This window comes from Rhyacophila brunnea, unplaced genomic scaffold (assembly GCF_057557595.1).
Source record: "Rhyacophila brunnea isolate RB1 unplaced genomic scaffold, BYU_Rbru_1.0 scaffold_15, whole genome shotgun sequence".
NCBI classification, from domain to species: domain Eukaryota; kingdom Metazoa; phylum Arthropoda; class Insecta; order Trichoptera; family Rhyacophilidae; genus Rhyacophila; species Rhyacophila brunnea.
In genome coordinates, this window is record NW_028232806.1 from 18,571,754 (window position 1) to 18,596,196 (window position 24,443).

The following is a 24,443-nucleotide window of genomic DNA, read 5'->3' on the forward strand; positions in this document are numbered from 1 at the left end:
GTGCTCCTTGGGTACCACTGTATACGGCATTTGTCTAGCGATTGTCCACTCTCACCCATTTCCATTTCACATGTTTGGTGTACTTATATAATATTCACCTACTCAATACTTATAATTATTGAAGATAAATGAGTAGGCATATTTTCACAATATTAACGCTATGAAGCGGCCATTACTGTTATGTTGAAATTTCACTTCAGATATAAACAAAAATTATGAATTTTTTACAAACCATGATTATAAAAAAAAACTATCTGTTGGTACTCGCCGAAAAACTATATTAAATTCATTATTTTATAATACCATAGTCGTTGTTAAATAGTTTAAATATTTTTGTACCAAAAATGAAAAGCAAAAATTATCGACCGGCCAGACAAGCTTTAAGCTTATCGTGAGAAAACAATACCTCGTATACCACAAAATACGAAATGAAAAAAACTCTATATAGTCACTATTAATGCATAATAATTCGTCATTTTTTTCTATCTCACTGTTAAGATTAATAATAGAATACGAAAAATACGTGATAAATGTGATGGAATTATACAGATTATGTAGATGTTTTTCATCTGATGTATAATTAGTGTCATGAGATATACGAGGTATTGTTTTATCACGATCGTTATAATATATATTTGCTTTTCGTCTTTCAACAAAATCATAAATAAACACGAACACACAATATATTGCTTTTCAAATTGACTCTTGGCTTTTGATACTAAATATTAATGTTTTTATTATAAATCAATTCACAATGAGACTGAATGATGGGGAGTGACGAGGACATAGTGGGGGTGGTGGCCAGTGCCGTCCCCAGTGAGTCGGTTGCCCGTCAAGTATTCTGAATGGTATTGTGAAGAAATGTAGTTCTAAACCAACATGCACATAATATGTTGCATGCCATTTATTAAGTCAACAAATTATAATGAATATCTCCTCTATTCTATGCGTAACTAGGTAATATTATATTATATTATTTACTATGAAATCGTTTCGCTAAAACAGATGATTCCGTTGAGTGTATTCATTTCTATAATAATAATAATAATATGGCAGTTATCATTGATTTTCGATCGTGATTGGAGTATTTTTTGAAAGGTAGTGGTCATTAATAATATTGAAGTTAATGGCCTACCAAATCACACTATCCCGCACCATACCCGGTCTTTATCGGGCGTATCAAGGGACCCTACGCTTTTATGTGAAGCATTATTTTTTTTATAACCGGGAATGTCTCAGGAGCAGTTATCCAAGACTGGGGTCGCCATGCACTCAAGTGTGATTTGATTGAATTTACATGATTACACGGAAAAGAGCACGCAGAGGAAACATTTTTTTCGACCATGTCCGATCCTAATAGGATTATATGGGCCTCCACAGAGTAGAGGTTTGTATTAACAGATTTTGTTTTTTTACGAGAAATGGATTTCAGCCACTTGCTCAACCTATTAGGTCCATACCCTTACTCACACACAAATTGAAAAACAATATATGTACTTGCCAGACCCAGGATTGAAACCTGGGACCCACGGCGTGATAGTCCAACGCTTAAGCCGTGCGGCCACCGTCGACGTCCAAGTAAGTAATAAATAGGCTAAAACAAAACCGCCGAAGAATCTAAGTGAAGAGACCTTCACGTTGACAATATGACGTAAATGAAACAAAATTGGCCTTTGTGACGACCAGGTGGTCCGTTGAATCCAACAGTTGGTTGAATCGACTTGAACAAATATCATTATTAACATTTCAAATTTGAATCGAATTTTTTAATGTCATCTACCTACTTAGATTAAGCCGCCCTTATGCAGTACACATTTTGCAAGTAGCTACAAAGCGGCCCTGGCGGTGGCAGACTCTGAAGCCAAAATTGCTCGTACGAATCCAGAGTCTATCCACCCACTACTTGTGCGTTTAATCCAAAGCAGTATTTTTTAAACTGTAGAATGCATACCGCAGATGGTATACGAAAGATTTGAAGGGTTGAAAAGGCACACTGCTGAATTTTTTATTATAAATATTTGATTCAAAAGTGATTCACGCATTCATCACTACAAAGATAATCTATGCGCTGCAGGTAATACTTTTACTTATTGGGCCGTGGCGATGGACCAAGGGAAATAGCGCGACCCTATGCATGGCCTATGTCCTATACCCTGGTGCTGGAGCATGACAAGGTTAATGCAGTAAAAAAAAACTACCATACCATGGAACCAATCCATATTAGAGAAGGGGGGGACAGTTTGGTATAGACCTCAAGTTTCACCTCGATGAAAAAATGCATAACTTTTTTGCAATACATACCTATAACAAATCCTATTGATTTCTAAATATTGATTAACGCATACCTACTGATAATTGGTACGCTTTGCTTTTTTAACATTTTTGTGAATGTAGAAGAAGAAGAGAGATCATTCAGTATAGGTACACCCTTGCTGGAAAGGATTAAAAACTTTTTACGATCAAAAATGTGACGAAATTGCACGTAGCTACTATCAATTATTCAGAATTGATCACTAAATTTGCCCGTGCGAAATCGTGAAAAGCTTTTGTTGACTAACTCTCGTATCTATCTAAATAAATTAAAACATTAAATCCCGTGAACAAAACGAGCATTTTATATATTATTCTTCCTCGTCGTTTTTAATTTGTAAAAAAAGGGGAAGGTCAAAATACCTCGCATTTTCTCTGACCCTTCATGGAGCTATTCTCTCAAGTTCTCAAGACGCTTTCTTACAGTTGGTATGAGGCCATATCTCCTAACTCTTCAGTGACATCCCGTGAGGCTAAACAAGTTTAATGCACCGGCTAGGCGGCAGCGACTTGCCTGCGCGGTATAGTTTGTGCAAAAAGTACAGAACACTTTTCGGTTTACGCGCGAGCTACAGTTTTTCCGTCCATACACACGAGCTGCCCGATACAAACCGGTTTTCGCAGGTAAGCTTATGGTAAAGCATAGGCGTCTATCGCTTAAGCCAGGGATACTCAACCTGCGGCCCTTTAAGCTTTTATGTGCGGCCCGAAACACATTTATTATCAGGAATTTCGTATATCTTGAGATTCGTTTCGACTTTGACGCACAGATAGTGACACCCGAAGAGGATTGTCATTATGGTCCACATCAGATCTGGTATAAAAGTGTTACTATTGCACACGATTAATTAAAAAAACACGCATAATTTTTAAAATCTCAAAAATGTTTTGTAAAAAAGGGGGGGTTTCATGGTTTCATGACACACCAGTAGTGATGCGGCCCGCATTACTTTACAAATATATGTATTTGGCCCGAAGAAAAAAAAAGGTTGAGTATCATTGGTTTGACCTGTCTAGAGGTGACAAATTATGGAAACAATGCTAATATAATATATTACAATTTTTGAGACTATATTTATGAAAACCAGAAGATATTTTGTCTTACGACGTCCCTATAGAAAATCTAATTACGAAGGCCAGTGCAAGTATTTTTTTTTTCAAAAAGAATATACTTATCGATTCTTCTTTAGGATTGTTTGATTTGAAAAAAATATATGACTATTATTTATAGATGTCACCATTATCAGAACTCACCAAAACATGAAAAATCATAATTTTGAACTAAATCCGTTTTGGAATATCACTATCCAATAATAATTATTTTGAATGTTGAATTTAAAACAGAATATTTAGAGGATTTCGAAACAGGATATCTCTGATGGAAGATTAACTCATTCATTTCACACTCCATTTAAAATGTAATTTAAAACGTGCGATTTTCTTTGGGATTATTTTTATTTTTTCGCGCATTAAATTTGACATGACGTGTTAGCTAAAAAAATCACATACTGAAATGTCAGCTGTCCATTTATTATTCGAACAAAATAAAATTAGCAATCACATAAAGAGAATTGTTCGAATGTCACTTATCCCTTTTTTAATTTCAGAGATTTTTAATCATAGAGATTACCACTAAAGTTAGTGGTGTCATTCTCAATTGGCGCGAGAACCGGTTGGTAAAAGATGCGGTCAGTTTGCGAACCGATTGTTGCCACTGACTCACAATACATCATATTATATTATTATGTACAATTATTGTACACTACCTTATCATCATCATGGTTATTACCATTGTGAATATATTTTGTATCATTTTATTTGGGTTGATTATGTAAAAGATATTAATTTATCAACGTGTGAGTGACAACGTAGACAGTTTTATATGACTGGTAAATATGCATATTGACAGTGCCGAGGCCCGCCATGGACTGCTTGAGCTGGTAACATCACATGACCCACTTCGTAGTGAAATGCTTAATTTATATACATATAGAGAGATCGTAGCATTTAAATAGCATTTATGTATGGTTGCAGCACCAGGAAGAAGAATCATATACGTAATACCAACTGTTTTCCTATATACATAATCAGCCTATTTCAATCTACTACTAGATAGAGGTGTTCTCAAGGTCTCTCCACTCATATCGGTTCCTTGTTCTTCGCTGCCACGTAATTGCACCTTAGCATTTCGTCAATGGTCGACTCAGTGACGTCCCTAGACAAAATGCCGCCCCTCGGCTGCACCAAAACTGCACCACACATTTTTATACAGTATTTTTTATCATCATTTCATGACTCCAATATCTAAGAAATATGTTGTATGGATACATTACTGACAAAATATATACCACTAAATCTAATTTAAGTTCCATCCACGGTTTCAGATACATTTAAAAATACACCTGACAAAGTTCAAAACTCGCGAATGACTGGCAAACATATTTGGATACATTAATTAGGTACTTGACTACTTATGTACCTACCTATAATTCAAATATAATTCGCAAATTTGCACGTGACAATGGAAGTCAACTAGACATCGCGAACCAGACAAAAAAATCACAGTGCTGTTAAACCTTTTATGTTAATTAATACATTTTGTTTCCAACCAGTGATCTGATTTTTTCATGGAAAGATATTTCTATTATTATTGAGTTTAGGTACCTATTTCTATATATATCAAATGATTCTCCTCGATTTACCGCCCTTCAAGTAACTGCCGCCCCCAAGCGACGCTCAATCTGCCTACCCCCACGGGACGTCACTGGGTCGACTTATATCCCTCGGGTACCAATGGCAATTCTGTCGAAAAGCTATATATCCGGCCCATCTCCATTTAATGGTTTTGAAATACTTATACGAATATCGCTAATTAATGGAATGATCTTTTTCTGTGTTTACACGTTGCCACATTGTGACTTTTCATTTCTGATCTTATGTTATGATGAATATTGTTTTTTTTTTCCTATTGCATAGTGGAAACTAGAAAATAATCACCGATTTTTATTGTGTGCTTTATTAGTTTAGTGTGATAATGTATGTATTAGTATTAATAATTGTAATGCCACAAAAATACCGAATCAAATAAATTGATTAATCAAAACTGAATTTATACCAACCAATACTAGGTACCTAATTAACAAAATGGTATTTGAAATCTACACATTTATGTTAATTGTATCGTGTTGTTTTAACGAGAGAAGAAAATATTCAGTCACTAAACAAAACCTTTCAACCATAAATGCAAGACGCGTTGCATTTTTACGTGCTACAAAAATATTATTTTCATCGATCATTATTGTAATGATAGCCCTCGGTAGCCCCGAGCGATAAATCTCGTTAATTGGCCTCAAATAATAGCCCTGTGTTTACTTAGAAATGTTTAGGAAGAGATAAAGAAATTATTTTAACCCATTCAAAACATGGATAACATATCATTATATTTATACAACCATAATGGTAGGCGTCAGGAACATAAAGCACATCCATAATATTACATGAAACAACTGCATGTAAAGATATTACAATTACTAACAGTAATTTAGTTATAGGTAGTTCGTATTATCATTATTGTTGCTTTAGACTTACATTTTTTTTTCAGATGTTTGAAAAGTTGAGGACCCAGTTATCTTTTTATCGTTTTGAATAAGACACAGAAAATGGTATGGGATATATATCGATACCCTAGTTCAATATGGGAACAACTCATAAAACCTTGTTCCAAGATAATGGCGTTTGAATTTTTGCAGTAATTCTCATTTTAATTTTAAAGCCTTGATTTCCATGAAAGTGTATGTTTTTTATAAGTATTTAATTTAGTGGAATTCATCAATGTACAATGAAATTGTACATTGTAATAAGGAATTACCCAATAAATTTGATTATATAACGGAATTACTGATTAATCTCAGAAGGGGTTATTCGATTTTATGACATATTGAAGAAATTTTTGACAATTTTTTTTTGCTGAATTATAAAGAGAAGACCTTTCTACATCGAATGGCATTCTTAACTCAAAACCTTTAAATTTTGAGTTGTCCCCCTATTGAACTGTGTTATCGATAAGTATATAAAAATATATACCTACAAAATAATTTATTATTGATTTTTTAAAGTTTATCAAAATCTAGCATGTGTCATTGACTTCCGCATTTACCCCACAAACACTTTTCAGGGTACATACCGTATACTCGTCACACTTTCAGTTTAGCGATAAAAACTGGCCTACAGACTACTCACCTACGAGTTATTGCGGCCTGTCGACTATGGTTATTATTATTAGGATCGTTAGTGTCTATTTGTATCATCCGCGCTGTAGACATATCGTGTCATAATATTAAAGCATACATTGAATGATTGCACTAATTCACGAGTGCCACGGATCCTTCTCTGACACCGTATTGCGTGCGATAGCCCGCCGAGTGGAGTCAGCCCTATAAGAAATCTGTTCGACAGCCTAATAATCCAGGCCACGATTCTCAGTTGTGAGGTCTTTCTTGATCAAAAAGATTTTTTGGGGGGGGGGGGATTTTTTCCTCCTTGTGTGCGCGTATTTTTGGAATGTCTGCCGTGATGACGACGGCCAGTGAGTCTTCTCTGCATCACAATGTGTCAGTGACGTCCCTAGATAAAATGCCGCCCGTAGGCAGCACCAAAAAGCCGCCTCATTTTTTATACAGTATTTTTATCATCCTTTCATGAGTCCAAATCTAAGAAATGTTTTGTATGGATACATTACTACTAAAATATCGAACTAATTATTCGCAAATCTGCACGTGCTGTTTCTGGTCACCAAGTACGTCAAAGGGAAACGGAAGTAAACTAGATATCGCAAACCCGATAAAACCAGTGAGCTGATTTTTTTAATGGAAAGATATTTTCGTTATTACAAAGCTTAGGTTGCTATTTATATATATTCCAAATAATTCTCCTCGATTTGCCGCTCTTCGAGTAACTGCCGCCCCCAAGCGACGCTCAATCTGCCTACCCCCACGGGACGTCACTGCAATGTGTTGCCCATCCCTACCACATATGCATTTCAAAATTTTCTTTTTTATCTCCCCCATCTGATACATATATAAATATATATATATATATATATTATTTTTAGTATTACAATAGACCATGCGGCCCAATGAAATTGAAACAATCACTGGCTTTGAGAAAATCACGTAAGTAGGTATATTTATATTGTGACCTCACCGGGAACAAATATTTTGTAACTCACAATTACAAGATAAGAATGATAAAGAAAAATCAACTTACGGCCATAATATGTGTACTTATAAGTAAAATAACTAATAAATAATAAGACTAAATCTAACCAAAATGTTCTTTAGTATGAATTATTGGTTACAATAGTACCAAACTATCGATAATAACAATAATTATGAGATCTAATTCCAAAAATATTGTTTATTAGTCAATAGCTATTTCGTTTGTAACATCATTTTAATGCTATATTAATAACGGATTTATATGCGGTCCTGGATTTCTAATCATCATGTTTTGCTTAATTTAAAAATCTTACAATAAACCTCTACGATAAAATTTACCTTTTGCATAATATGCGAGGGACTCCTTCAAGTATTTTGGTTCTCTAACATTATTATATGCCATGGACATGGTGTATAAAACATCGTTATTATTTTCATATATTATAATATATTAATTAAAATATATCCATAAAATATTAAAAACATTAATAAATACAACGTCTTGTTTTCTTCATGGAATAGTAATATTGGATCATTTGAGAAATAGGCAAAACTTCTTCATAGAATGTTAAAAACAGTTACCTACTGTTACCAGACAAAAAAAGGAAGGCCCTGGTGCCCGACAGTTTCAAATTCCAGATCAGCGATTTAATCAAAAACACCATTGCCCCTGACGAATGTTTAGAATCTCTGACAAAGCTAAGTAAACAATAACACCCTCGACGGGCGAACAAAATTGTACCTGCCGACAGAAAAGATCACCGTTAGGTTTTGACTTGACCGAAAGATTCCCTTCGTACCCCTCCCCGCTGTCTCACCACCGAGAGGGTCGTTGCAGATAAGAGCATATGTAATCCAACCAATGTCTGAAAAGTTAATGTAATTAAACGTCCCTGCGCAGGGAAATTGTCAAATCAAAGACGTGTTTTATCTTGAATTATATGTCCTGATGTCCACACAACCCTCAATCAAGGTGATACTCGTGAAGAATGCTGCCAGCATACGTGAGTTCTCCACCCATTCTTCTCGGTATCACTACTGACTTATCTAAAATTTATAATCACATTTTATTTAACTTTGATGTCGATTTACTCATCTTGGTCAACGGTTCATTTAAATTTTATATTTCATGTCTCATAAATATTATATGGTTAATTTATAAAGTATAAAATAATAATTGTCCCACACGGTCACAGGAGACATATTAATACAAAAATTATGATTTGTGTAAGTTATGTGGACATTCAATTCGATTTGATAAATGATCTTGTAGTATAAGGCTTTACGTTCACAAAATATCCACGACATGGTGGTCTGAGAATTAACTCGCCGAAGGCTGACGGGAATATTACTACGTAAGGTTGGTTCTACATACTGGAAAAATAATAAAGTATTTACTTATGCAGCTGTTGTATAAGACTCCAGGACATGGCTTGCTTCGCCGTATAAACAATAATTAAATTTCAAATTGTTTATATTTTGTACTATTCTATCGGTTTTGGCGACCCGGAAAATGAGGCGTTTTTGATGAAACCTTTCGGAAAATTAATACGCAATTTACATAAATGAATAACTGACACAAAACTTAGTTTATTGTAAGGACTTCTGTAAAAAAAAGTCAAAACGAACTGTCTGTAAAGGAACAGCAACAAAATGGATGGGTTAATCATAAATAATTGGATTATAAAATAGCTATAATCTACTAGACTTAATCTATTCTAGTTTATATATTATTATTAAGATAAACTCAGTATTATTATATCTTATCCATTTGTCAACATACTTGACATATGTACCTTTTCTGAGTAAACTGATTAGGATTATATTGTGTAGTGAAGAAATTGTATTATTAGAAAAAACGTGAATAATGTAGGACGTTTTTGCAGAATTCCATAAATAACTTAATTTGTTTTATTTACCCAAAACTTGTTTGCTAGATTCACTACGGTTCCCAACTTGTCGGTTGTAAGGTATTGTGTAGGGATCGGCCAGGCGCGTACCCAGAAAATTGTGGGGGGGTTCAAATTGAAAAAAATATCTATACATTTTATAACCTTTTCAGGCGGTGGAAGGAGATGGTGTAAACAAAATCTAGCATGTAGGTACTACCGCATTTACCCCGCTTACTACTTAAACGTCACTTCAATCGTGGAATACCACACTTTTCCATATGCATTTCCTATATACAGGTGGCCTGTCGGTATAACTAAGGGTGTCCGTTCACATACGAATTATTACGAGCTATCTCATCTACAAGTGGTTATCGAATGTGTGTGGCTTAACCGCCATAATTATTAGGACCGGTAATCTCCGTTTGTGTCGTCCGCGCTGTTTTCTATTTTAGTTATGCCGCGTCGGAAAATTGAAATTGGATCACAAACAGTGGACAGCTAGTTGCACCAATTTATGAGTTCCACAGGTATTCCAGCGGCCACAGACCTTGCATGTTGTAGAATACCGAGAGGAGCGGGAGAAACCCATGGAGAACGCTGTTCGACAGCCAAATCATCCGGGTTACGATCCTCAGTCATGAGGTCCTGACAAAGAAGAAGAGGAATTACTATTCCATTCACCTAAATATTTTTTTTGCTCCTGCGGTGGATCCGGACCCGAAAATACACCCCTTGTGGATGCACCTGGGGTCGGCAACTAATATTATGTTATAGGAAACTGATGAAAAAATATTGACTACAGTGCAAGATTAAAAATCTAAATTTATTTTTAAACGATGTCTCAGCGTTTGATACAATAATAGACTATCGAACCTTCTTCGAATGAAATTTCATATTTACATACATATTATATTCATGTTGTGTACGATTTATGTAGGTACTTATATATCATATACTATGGATAATTGATACTCTTAAGCAAATATTCATTTTTATTGAACATACATACCTTGAAAACACTTCAGATATAATATACCCACTAGAAAAAATCATATTTGAAAAAATACGAATCTCGACGGGATTTGAACCGGTATATATTGGTGTCGCGCAAATCTATGCATTAATCAATTATGCTAGGAGACTCCTAAGACTTTTTATAGAAATTTTATTTAGGTGTGGTCCTAAATATTCAAGCTCGATTTGATATAAATCAAAAGGATTTCAAGTTATACACATTTATATTTTTATAAAAATCGATGTTTTTTAAAATAGATATAAAATTTAATGATAAATATGACCATAAAATATATACAATAATAAGATGGGGTCCAATTCAACAAATTCACATTTTTTACAACTGTAAGTTTATCTTTGACTTAAAATAAAAAATATTTTTCTTTTTAATGTTTTCAGATACATAATGTATTAATTAACACAGTTGAAATTATTGTAAAATATCAAAAAAAGTCTCAAATTGCAAGCATCGTATTTTTCCGTTAGGTCCCTCTGGTAGGTAAAGACACCACCTTAATGAGTTTGTTCATAGTTTTATATAATTATGTACTGTACGTTAAAGTTCCCACCACCACCCTTCATATATGCACAGCCGTGGATATGCACGGCCGCTTTACAAGACGCTTTAAACGTGTCTGAAAGAAGTGATTTTATGTGCTCATTCCGTCTTGAGACGGAGCCGCACGGGACTGATGCTGCAACCATGCACTGTAGTGCTTAAAGAAGAGAGTTAAAAAAGATTTTGGACTGGCTCTGCTGTCCGCTGACGTTAAGCGCCCTGTGCACCCGCAATTGAAATGGATGAGTCTACAGAGGAGTCGGGACTATCCCGCTCCTCATACGACGCTGCAAATTTCTCGAATGCCGCAAAGTTGGCCTCGGTTGCTATCAGATCCCCATGTCCAATTGGGCCCGTATGAGGACGGACCCTGCAAACAGCTCCGCTCGTTCTATTTCCATAGGCGGGCAATCCCATAGGACATGTTCAACATCTTGGTGGGCATGCCCGCAGGTATAACCCGGCCCATCTACTATCAAGCCAAATTCATGGAGTCTGGATGTACATTCTATTATATTTGAATATAATATGTACAATACTATTAAGCATAGAAATGTTAAAATATTATTTAAATTAATTTAACCGCAAAGAAAAGGCACAATACATTTATCGTCGATACACCTATTCATTTTTGAGTGTTACAATAATCTATTGACAAATGAGAACTATTTCTTGTCATGGTGAAAATCTACCATTTGACAGTAATTATTGTTGATGATCATTTGTGAAACCATCCATTTCTAATGTGAAAATAATCTTTTTAATTGTGCAAATGAAATAATATATTCGCGCTATTATATTCTCCCTTTTTTACGAAAAATAGCTAACACGTGAGAGTGCGTCCACAATACACGATTAAATTAGATACTCAAATAATGAAAATATGAGGTGATATAAATGATGATAGAGAAGATGTGGATGTGTTGATCACATTAAACAATAATAATATTAACATAGTATTCATTAATTAGCTTGAATAAAGTATTATATTTTTTCTATCGACGTTAGGTTACCTACTAGTATGGACGTCATATCGAAAGAAAATTGTCAATACTTGTTTGACGTCCCTACTTACTAGTGAAAGATATCGCTTATTGCCATAAGGCACTATGGCACTACGATTAGAGCTTTCAATAAATCAGTAATATTATGTGAACGATGAACTATTTTTATATACCTATGTACTTAGGTATTCAACAATCTCAAGTGTCGAGATCTGGTTCAGTTGAAGTTATTATTATCTTTGAAGTAGATACTCTCTCTCAGAAATTTCAAAATGCATTGCTGATACCTGCACTTTTTAATTTTCACTTTCAATAAATAAGGAAACTTTTCAATCATTTTCTCATTAGTCGTGAATATCGAATTCATCATGACAATGTTCAGTACTATTGTCTTTCTTGGTTGGGTAGCATTATCATCAAGTAAGTAGTCTTTGCATTTACTTAGATTCATTATTGTCGTCAAAATGAACCATATACAATATACCATACAAAAGTTAGAAGGTTTATAATAGGGACATATGCATGAATTTATTGTCATCAAAATAGATTAAACTTTCGCGAGAATAAAAGTTAGAAGGCTATAATAACTTCGTGTAATTTATGCATGCTTGTTGAAATTGTCGCTACAGTAAGTGTTTACACGAACAAACCCATCCATGTGTAAATCCTTGATAATTCTAAATGAAAACATCAAGTTTCACAAAACGTCCAGTTTCTCATTTTAATCAATGAAAAATCGCCTGTTACACAAAAATTTTCGTTTCTAATCAAGTCTCATAATATAAACGCATTCCATTAAGGCCATACATTAGTTGAGGCACGGTCTAAAAAGATCGTCGCTAGGCGATGCGCGGATTGCGGGTGAAAATGACGCCTGTCAAACGAAATATTAATTGTCATATAAATCCAACATACGTCCATCTTATGTTCTGCTTATTGTTCTATTAGTAACAATAATAATATATTCATTGACATGTTTTCTTTTTAAAGTAAATGGGTAACGTTTTTAGTCATCTTTACACGATTTTAGAATTAAATGACCCGTCGCCATCACGCAGCAAAGTGACGTGTTCCTCGGTCAACATTCTCTCAGTGAATGGCAGCGAGTCCAAAATTTCGTCGCCCGTACAGTTGAAAATTATTTGGCGTTTCACTGATGCGTCACCTTAATCGTGCTCCACAAAAAAATAATACTTGAAAGATGAAAACTTACGAAATAAATATTTAAGTACTTATTTAAATATTGTTTAAGTACATACACAATTAAGTAAGTAAATATTATCCAAACGCTAATTTCACACATTGGATTCTTATCTAAACGTCACTTTGGTATTTTTTTTATTCTTTCACTTTTATTTAATTTTCATTCAATTTCATTCATTTCAATTTTCAGTTTATCCACTCCCAAAATTTCTTTAATTTAAATCGAGCATCTTCTTATATATATTGTAATTTTATTTCAGAGATAATATTATATCATTTTTTTAAATCGTATCTCCTATTAGACACTATACATAAATTAAACGATATCACAAATTAATAATTGTGATATCGTTTAATAATTTCTATATATTCGATATGCTAGTACTGTAATTGACTTATCATTGAATATAGTCGTATAAACATAAAATCTTTCAATTTGATTTAACTTTCTGATTTCAATAAACCGTAGGTACTGGATTTAATTAATAAATATATTATTTTCCATGAAGATAATTGATTTTGCTTTTTTTTCAGTAGGTAGTGCCCATGTATATAGTAAATTAATAGATTGATTATGTATATATAGAAATACTACTAAGTAATTTAAGGATTCCAAGAATCAACAATGCTGAACAACCCACTGTGTTCCCTATCATTCAGTAATACCAATATTAATTTAAAAATATTTTCTATATTATCGCTAATTAACTCATTTAGCAATTTAGATTTATTTATAGCAAGTTTACACTTACTTGGTCTATGAACCGTTGACATCAATACATCTTACATTAATCAACATAATGGTTACGCATTTTAGTCAATGCTTCCAACGATACTAAAAATATTGTGGAATCGTATGGAATCTACTCAATGAAACTGAATCAGAGACTTAATATTATATTTTCCAGGCGCTTCGCTACCTTCGGATATCGATCCGAAGATAGTAGGCGGAGTAGACGCACCAGATGGTGCGGCTCCTTACCAGGTTTCCTTGAGGACTGCCACCAACTTCCACTTCTGTGGAGGCTCTATTATCACGCCTAAAACTGTTTTGACTGCTGGGCACTGTGTTGAAAAGTAAGGAAATGTGTATATTATTTATATAAACTTTCTTGTTTTAATTTCATGCCTTTCCCATGTTCTATTATTACGCCTTATGTATACAAATGTATTATACATCTAATATAGCAAGATCACATTAAAATTCTATTGAAAGAGCTTTTATACCTTTCCTGTTATGCACATTAGAGGCGTACATGTACTGGTTAACAAGTAAGGATTTATAGACCATCTATAAAATCGTGTCCGGAAATTTACACGTATGCCATTTGCCGTATCACACTTCACCGTGAAATGTTGTATTGGAAATATATGGTCGTATATTAAAGACTGTCCAACCTCTTTGGGTCGTATAGGTAGTACTGAGATAAAATTCATGTCTAAACAAAACACGGTTCTTGTTCGTTTAGGTTAGGTTTTCATTCTTGAATTCATGAATTTTCCCAAAATCGGCTATGCAAATTGAATTAATATTCATATTGAATCTAATAAAATTGGAGACCGTATAGTATACGGTCATCTCTTTCCGATAAGAAAGCTCACGGCGAACTGTGCTACGGTGAAATGTTTTACGTACAGTTTACATGTAACTGTATAAAATATGTCATTATCATGCCCTTACTTTTTTCAACCTAAAAATCAACATTTCATGATTACATGCAATATAATATGAATGCCATAAAAGTACATTAATGTAAACATCGTTTTTATCAAATTTAGTATAAAGCCCTATTTTGAAGGTACATCATATTATTATCGTGGTTATAGCGACTTATACCTTTTAGCAAAATAATACATAATAGGTAAGTAGGTATATTTATTGTAATCGTCGTAAGTCGTAATACGATTATCTTGGACAAGAAATGCCAATCGACGCCATTGACGTATGTGTGACGAGATTCCTCGCAGAACCAAACTGCCAAAGTGCATTTGTACGCCTGAATAGTTTATTAAAAAATGACCTACCATTGCGTCTTAAGCGTAAAATATTCAATCAATATGTGCTACCAGTGCTTACGCATGCATGTGAAACATTGGTCTCTGAATGTGAGAGAAATCCGAAAATTGCGAGAAGCGCAACGTGACATGGAAAGGTGCATGTCAGGCATAACGCGGAAAGACCACAAAATATAATAAATAAGGAAGTAGACAAGAGAAATGTCATAGATGTCGCTAAGCAGATGAAATGGCAATGGGTTAGCATGTCGCTCGGAAAATGGACAACCGCTGTATAAATGCCGTCATACAGAGGTTCCCAAGGGGCACTAAACGAAAACGACCCACTGGATAGACGAACTCATAAAGTTCTGTTCATCTACGTGGCAGTAAATAACTAGGGACTAAAAAGAGTAGTGAGAACTGGGAAAGGTCTTCATCCAGCAGTGGGATATAGTAAAATAATTTCGGTAAAAGTTTTCAATTTAGGTACTCGTAATTTTCCATTTCTATACCTATATATTTTTTTTCTTCTGGTGGTTATATTATATATTATTTATTATCTGCAGACTAATTGTCTACCATTGACAATTAATTTAATTATTTGTCTTGATAACCCTATTTTTTGAGTTCACATATATTTAGGCTTCGTTTATATAGAGAAGAATTTCATTCGTCGTCTTTTGTAGGGTCCAATTTCTGAAGATAGCATATATATATACGTAGTGCATACTGCTTTATGTTGTATTCAAACAACCTATATCTCATTTTTTACACAAACGATACCCTCGTCTACTAGACGTATCGACAAATAGTTATACTATAAGCTCATTTTTCTGTATAAGCCTTTATAATATGTTAATATTCCTGGGAAAAATAGATGTTAAAACATATACAAATATTTTATTTTTAGCCAAAAGGCCAGCAATGTATTCGTCGTAGTGGGGACCAATACTTTGAAAGATGGAGGCACTAAATATGAAGTTGAAACCCTCGATAAAAATTCAAAATATAACAGAACACTTTTAATCAACGACATCGCAGTGGTTATAGTCAAGGAGGCAATATTATTCACTCCTATAGTAAAATCGATTAATCTTCCCACGACGGTAACTGAAGGTGGTGTCGAACTAACTTTGACTGGATGGGGCACCACAACCGTAAGTCTTTAAATTTTTTTTTATTATAATTTAATATTTTTTGAAACTATCACGTATTTGCCCTATTTAATATGGATATCCGTTGCGTGATCCACGCCGGTGTTGAAGTTAAATAAATGAGACAATTTGGCGCCACAAACTGTACACCACTGACTAAACTTATAGGTACGCATGCAGTTCGCCGCATCACACTTCACCGTGAAATGTTGTATCGAAAATATATGGCCGTATATTAAAGACCGTCGAACCTCTTTGGGTCGTATAATTCTGACATAAAATTCATGTCTAAATAATTAATAGATGGTTCTTGTCAGTTTACAGGAAGCTAGCGGCTAACAAATTTTGAAAATAGCCGATATACAGGATTATTTGTTAGGTTAGGTTAGGTTTTCATTCCTAAATTCATGAATTTTGCCAAAATCGGCTATTCAAATTGAATTAATATTCATATTGAATCTAATAAAATTGGAGACCGTATAGTATACGGTCAACTCTTTCAGATAAGAAAGCTCATGGCGAACTGTGCCACGGTGAAATGTTTTACGTACAATTTACATCTAACCGAATGGACTACGCCAGCAAGCTCCGCATAACTGTAAAATGGGATAACTGAACGATATAAATATATACCTACCGATCGCAAAATGTGAAGCATAAAAAATGCGATAACTCGGAAGCATATTACTTTACTTATTTTACATTAAGCATATTACTATTACTTATTTTAATATATGTAGATACTCTATCTATTATTCTATAGTATACCCACTAAGTTGTCTACTAGCATTTCATTTATCTATGCGCCGCCTACATATCCATCCTCCAATTATCCTGGCGTCCGATAGAAGTTAAAAAAAATCGGTTAGGTACATGTTCAAACACGCGCGTTAACATCATTTTACTCCCTACTTCAATTATAGTTTGTCAATTTATGGCTACGGCCGTATGTTGTAGCTTAACCACTGGGGAATGCCAAAAGAAATAGCGTATTTCAAAAAACACTACCTTATTCTTAGGTCAATAATTATTATAAAGCAATCATTATTCATAGGATGTTTATCACACTTGAATGGTCAAAGACACAGCTTATAATTAATATCTTTAATCTTAATCTTAGTAATCTTCAAATGTGTTAATCTTGCCATTTTTTGAATAATAAAATGCCTAATTCTTGTCAAATTTGGGATCACAGAGATTATCAATATAATTTTTTATCGTAGATATTTCACTATAATAATGTCGACATAAATTATACTAATGGTTTTATAAATGCGTTTAAAAATTAATATATGTAAAAAATCTTAACACCACTGCACATGCATGTACTGAAATATGACTATATTCTAAAACATTAGAGCAAGAGGTTTAAAAGAATACTATTTTATGTAATAAAAATACTTTATGCAGTCATCAAATGTTTAAAATAAATATAAAGGATAATAAGGCTTTAAAATTATACAAATAAATTATCTACAACGTTTAAGGAATGTCCAGGATCATGCTTTTGAAAATGCAATAAAAGCTCCAGTTTGACCCACGCTGAACATGCCCCCCCTTATTTATCGTAAAAACACAATCTGTTAATACAAATCTCCACGTTGTGGATGCCCATATGATCTTGTTTGGAACAGACATGGTCGAAGAAGACATATATTATAAGCGAGGAATTCCAACTGGTGCAACAAGCTGTCTAATTAATTGTTTCAACTATACATTGTATTATCTCGGTTAATTTTTATTGCATAATTTGAACAATATTGTACCTGAATCGTATATATTTGGAACGTCCTTAACTATTCCGATAAGAACATTATTTGTTTTTGTGCATTAATCTTGATTAGGATTTATGTCAAAGGTTTACCATACGATCAATCAATTTTCGGGTAAAACCAAATGCAGATCTCTCTTTAAATAACACTAAAATATAATCAACTATCGTGGGTTTTTACAACAGTCGGCTGATAAAAACATCAGGTTTTAATGTTTTTTTAATTATGATTAGATAAGATTTACTTTATCCAGTAGCTGACACATAGTGTAACATTGCTTATCTTGTATTAAAGAAGTGTCGTACCGATTAATTGCATACGAAAAAATAATACGACAACCATATTATCTACCTAAGAAAACTATTTTTTAAACCATGAAGGTCTTCATCTATGATAGATATACCATCATAAATTGTCCGGTGTTCGAATTTAGAACTACGCTCATCGCAGTATAAAAAATATTGAACGATTGTTCAAATGTTAGCATGTGGCGCCCCCAATCGGCAGGCAACTTATACCTGTGGATCTATAGTAGAACATTTTTTTTGGGGCACCTTCTTCTAATATAGATATCCTTGCGATCAGGCGCACTATGTGAGAGTCCATTTCGAAAAAGTATCTACAATAATCAATTATAATTTTTAAAACGGCTGGAGGGGGTGGGATTAACAAAATCTAACAAATTCGCAGACTCCCGCACTTTTCCAGGGACATACCCCATACCTAGATACTCCACACTTTGAGTCTAGCGATGATTGCCTGACCTGCATCTATAACTACGACCTGTCGCATCCACAATTGGTTATCGAATGCGCGTGCTCTATCGGTCATAAGGATCATTAGTGTACTTTTGTGTGGTCCGCCATGTCTTAACCTTTATACATACCGCGTCAGAATATTAAATCAAACATGCCCCTGACGATTGTCATGGGTCTTGCGTGCAGTATAATTCCAATAGGAGTGGGGACACCATTTGACAAAGCTCTTCGACAGCCAAATCATCCGGGTCCTGATCGCCAGACATATCGTCGCTGTAGGATTGGTTTGCCGAATAGACCAAATGTTCAGGACACGAAAACCAAAGTTCATAATCCTATATTTAAATACATGGAGATGTTTAAATTGTTATTTATACAGCATATGAATGATGTATTAATTACCATTACAAAGTAATTTAAAGAAAAGGATGGTTCTAGTCCATTTAGATACAAAAAAAACATTCTGCATTAAAAGGTCGATTTCGACAAAAACGGATATTCGACAAACCAATCATATAGCGACGATATGGTCCTGACGAAGACGAAGAGGAAGTAACATTATTTTCACCTAAATAATTTAATATTTTTACCCTTTTCGAAAATATAATAATTATTACCTTTGTTTTATAAGGGTGAATTTTAGTTTACTGTCCGCAAAACACTATCACAGACGTGCCATTTGCTAAAGTTGTTACAACTCTGTTATTACTTAGCATGATTTTTTATTTTTCTAGTTCCCTGGTAAGCCTCCAAACCAACTTCAGATAATCAAACTGAAGTCAATCACATATGAGCAGTGTGCAGCAAAAGCCGGTAAAAATATCGTCGAATCTCAAATATGCACTTTTACTAAAGTCGGCGAAGGAGCATGTCACGTAAGTATCAATAACAAAATCAAATTAATGCGAACATAGTGATAAAATTTCCTAAGTTTGTCGAGTCCGCCCTTAAGCCTTTCTAACAGTTTGAATTTGTTGTAAATTGAATATTTCTCTGGAGTTTTAGTTAATAAATTAGACCCGTAACCGTCAGCGCTCGTAATGGACGTAATGGACGAGTGGTAACATCCCCGTTTATGAAATAGTAGATAACGAATCCGAATCGTGGATCTGATAAATTCACATGTTATTTTGCACTGTGTGGCTAAGCAAGTGGCTAACATCCATTTAGCGTAAGATAGGTCAGTATCAGTAGGTATTGAATAACAAAAAATATCAATATAAGTATAGAAATAGAAGAACGTCAATAATCAAATTTGCCTAGATCCAGACGTCTGTAACCATTATGTTAGTAGGAATGTGATTTACCTTAATTGGACACAGAGCATACGAAGATTGGTGGACTTTGGAGTATCTCAGGTAAAACGTAGTTATAAAAAATCATACGCATGAATCGTATTCGGATGTTTCGCACTCGGCTGAAAAGTGAAAGGTGTGAGTTCAACCCTCATTCTAATGGTTTTTGAAAATATTTTTTTTTTTTGTAAAAACACCTGTTAAGAAACCCCTCAGTGAGACGGCCGAGGTCCACATCGGATTGTAGTCAATGGAAAAAAACCGTTACCCCGTCGGTGGTGGCTTTATTTATATAAAGATGCCCGACACGATGACAAGACGTGTGACAATCAAATCAAATCAAATTTATTTATTTTAGATATAATGAACATAACAAATTATAAATTCAAAGCGTTCATGACATGACATAAAATAAGTGTTTTTTTAAATAAAAATACAGAGAAGTTAGAGTTACAATAAGTAATAAAATAAGAAAATAAATAACAAAATAAAAGTAGATGGAAGCACACAGAGTGAACTTTGATAGACCCTATCTTAAAAACTTATAAATGAACGTCCACCTAAATTCACCCTCACGTAAGTGGAATATATCAATATCCGAAGCGATTTCATTAAACATGGTTACTGCCCTCCCAATTGGCATTACTAATGGCAGGTTAGTTCTGCACCGTGGGAGAACAAACAACGGATGCCCTCGATTCCTAAGGTAAACTGTCATTGAGTGTAACAAATTCCTTTAGCAATAGTTTATTTGCCACAACACCGATTGTAAAAAATATGCATTGTGTAATATTTCAATTTTGAAATCCACCGTGAGCAAAATTGTTGATTTCCTCTTATTAGCAGCTAGTTGACAAAAGACAATCGATTACGTCAGTAATCTTTATTATGATGAGCCGTGCAACTTAAAGCAGGTATTAAAAATGATATTAAGTATTTTCAAAGCCTCAAATTATCAGATCTTAAAGTAATTATGGGCTGAATGAACCAAGTCTTTATCGGCTTAGTTTTTTTTCTATCGATGTAAACATAATATCAGGACATTGATTCAATTAAAGTATTGCCTTAATGCTAAAAAAACGTATTTGTTAAGATGAAGCATATTAAATAAAGATCAGTAAATTTTACATAAACATATTTTTATGAACCTTAATGCTTATAATACTCGTATGTGTCAAATATGTGAAATTAATATTTAAATGTCTTTTTATTTTATCGACGTGTATTGCTACAATAAAGCAAATGATCCTTGTTTAATCTCTGTATTGCCAGCATGTTTCAATCTACTATTGTGTGAAGGCCTTCTCAAGCTCTCCTCACTCTTCTCGGTTCCCTGTTCTTCGTTGTCATGTAATAATGTCGAACGTATTATTTCGTCAAGACAATGCACATTGGGTCAGCATTTTGGTTGTCTTATATCCCTCAGGTATCATTCGATTATCGAGTTCGTCCAGCGGCCATCCTGTCTACGAACTCTTCTATCTCTCTTTCTAGAAAATCAACCTTCAATGCGAAATCACCTGCTGCTAACTTAATCATTAGCATTAATAATCTGATTATCCGAGTCTGGGTAATCGTATGGATTCAGATTACCGTATCACAGTTTACTGCCGTACCAGCTGCTGTATCAGAAGCAGATGGCCGTATAGTTTTGAGATAAAAGTCATGTCTAAATAAAACACTTAAAAAATACGTAATAACAAAGGTAGAAGAAATTAAATAGTTAAGTGAATTGGAAATACAACCATATCGTAGATATTTATATGGAATTCTGAATGATTGAAAAGTAGGTACGTTAGCAAGTAGCTACTTTTAAGTATCAATTTGCTCTTATACAATATCTGATAATAATAACAGCGTTATTATCAGTTATTTAATATCAATTAATGTTAAATTAATCTTTTTATTAAATATAATAAAATCAGAACATTACTGACTGCAAAAAAGCGTTTAAATCATTTAAATGGTTTTGTAACATATTATTATATAAAATGTACTTCACGGTGAAATTTTTCCACGAACAACGCGTATTTTTTTTAAACTCAATACTATACGGCCATCCGTTTCGTACAATCTACATGTAATCGTCATTATCATTATCACCACCGTAATTAATAATATATTATGCTCGATACATATTCATACTTTTTCTGTCTTAACGGCCCACGTGCTCGTCGTAGGTCAAAATTGAGTTTTTATTGTATTTTCAAACCATGATCCTGGACACTCCTTAAACGTTGTAGATAATCTATTTATATTATTTTGAAGCCTTATTATCCTTTATAGTTATTTTAAACATTTGATGACTGCATAAAGTATTTTTGTTACATAAAATAGTATTCTTTTAAACCTCTCGCTCTAATGTTTTAGAATATAGTCATATTTCGGTACATAACTGTGCAGTGGTGTTAAGATTTTTTACATTTATTAATTTTTAAACGCATTTATAAAACCATTAGTATAATTTATTAAGAGATAATCTTTGTAAAATATTCACGATAAAAAATTATATTGATAATCTCTGTGATCCCAAATTTGACAAGAATTAGGCATTTTATTATTCAAAAAATCGGCAAGATTAACACATTCGAAGATGATTCTAAAGACACTTATTATAAGCTATGTCTTTGACCATTCAAGTGTGATAAACATCTTATGAATAATGATTGCTTTATAATAATTATTGACCTAAGAATAGGGTAGTGTTTTTTTGAAATACGCCATTTCTTTTGTCATTCCCCAGTGGTTAAGCTACAACATACGGCCGTAGCCATAAATTGACAAACTATAATTAAAGTAGGGAGTAAAATTATATTGACGCGCGTGTTTGAACATGTACCGTTTAAAAAAAAATAAAAAAAAATTCGGTTAGGTACTTGTTCAAACACGCGCGTTAACATAATTTTACTCTCTACTTTAATTATAGTTTGTAAATTTATGGCTACGGCCGTATGTTGTAGTTTAACCACTGGGGATTGACAAAAGACATGGCATATTTAAAAAAAACACTACCTTATTCTTAGGTCAATAATTATTATAAAGCAATCATTATTCATAAGATGTTTATCACACTTGAATGGTCAAAGACATAGCTTATAATAAGTATCTTTAGAATCATCTTCAAATGTGTTAATCTTGCCCATTTCTTGAATAATAAAATGCCTAATTCTTGTCAAATTTGGGATCACAGAGATTATCAATAAAAAATTTTATCGTGAGTATTTTACAAAAATTATCTCGTAATAAATTATACTAATGGTTTTATAAATGCGTTTAAAAATTAATAAATGTAAAAAATCTTAACACCACTGCACAGTTATGTACCGAAATATGACTATATTCTAAAACATTAGAGCGAGAGGTTTAAAAGAATACTATTTTATGTAACAAAAATACTTTATGCAGTCATCAAATGTTTAAAATACATATAAAGGATAATATGGCTTCAAAATTATATAAATATATTATCTACAACGTTTAAGGAGTGTCCAGGATCATGGTTTGAAAAAAAAAAAAACTCAATTTTGACCTTCGACGAGCATGTCCCCCCTTTAAAATGGAATAGTACAGAGCTTGAATCCATTAGAATTTAAATTCAAAGTCCATCAAGTACCTTCAGTCGATAGTGTTAATATTAAAAAAAAATATATCGTATTTTTTGTACAGGGTGATTCAGGAGGCCCTCTAGTCTTCGAAGGAAGTGTGGTTGGAATCGTCTCCTGGGGACATCCCTGCGCAATTGGATTCCCTGATGTTTTCACGCGAGTTTCGTCCTTCTTGCCGTGGATTAAAAATCACACTGTGTATTAAACTACTTGATTGATGTACGGTTAAAGGAAACCCTCCGCAAAACGTTATGTAATCAATAATAAATAAATAATCCTGTAATAATATTGCACTTTTAATATCCTGTTATACAAATATTTCATTCAAAGCACGTTTAGCTCCAGTTAGAAGCAAAATAAATGATTGTTAATTCAGCGCCTTTGAGTGAATCCAAGCTAGGGATCTATAATTTAATCGTTTTTTTTTTAAATATAAAATAACGTATTTTTTAATAAGTAATTACTTAACAAAAAACCGATTTTTAAACATTCATTAAAATGAGGGCTTTAAGGGATTTTACATTGCTGTTTTCTTGAACACCTTAAAAATATGAATTCTTGTTACTACCTGGCAACGAGGGCAGAGGGCCCCTACTGTGAGGTAGAATGGCCAAGTGAAGGGATTCATTATCAAACCGATAGCATCCACCACAGGGCCAGCAG

At 33.6% G+C, this 24,443-nt stretch overlaps 1 protein-coding gene across 1 annotated transcript; it reads left to right on the forward strand.

Moving 5' to 3' along the window:
• The first annotated feature begins 767 nt into the window (after nt 1-767).
• LOC147074997 (chymotrypsin-2-like) lies at nt 768-23,985 on the forward strand. Its single transcript, XM_085943286.1, has 5 exons — nt 768-816; nt 14,107-14,275; nt 16,107-16,353; nt 19,615-19,755; nt 23,842-23,985. Exons 1-5 carry the CDS (start codon nt 768-770, stop codon nt 23,983-23,985), a joined length of 750 nt encoding a protein of 249 aa, XP_085799412.1.
• Nucleotides 23,986-24,443: the final 458 nt, after the last annotated feature.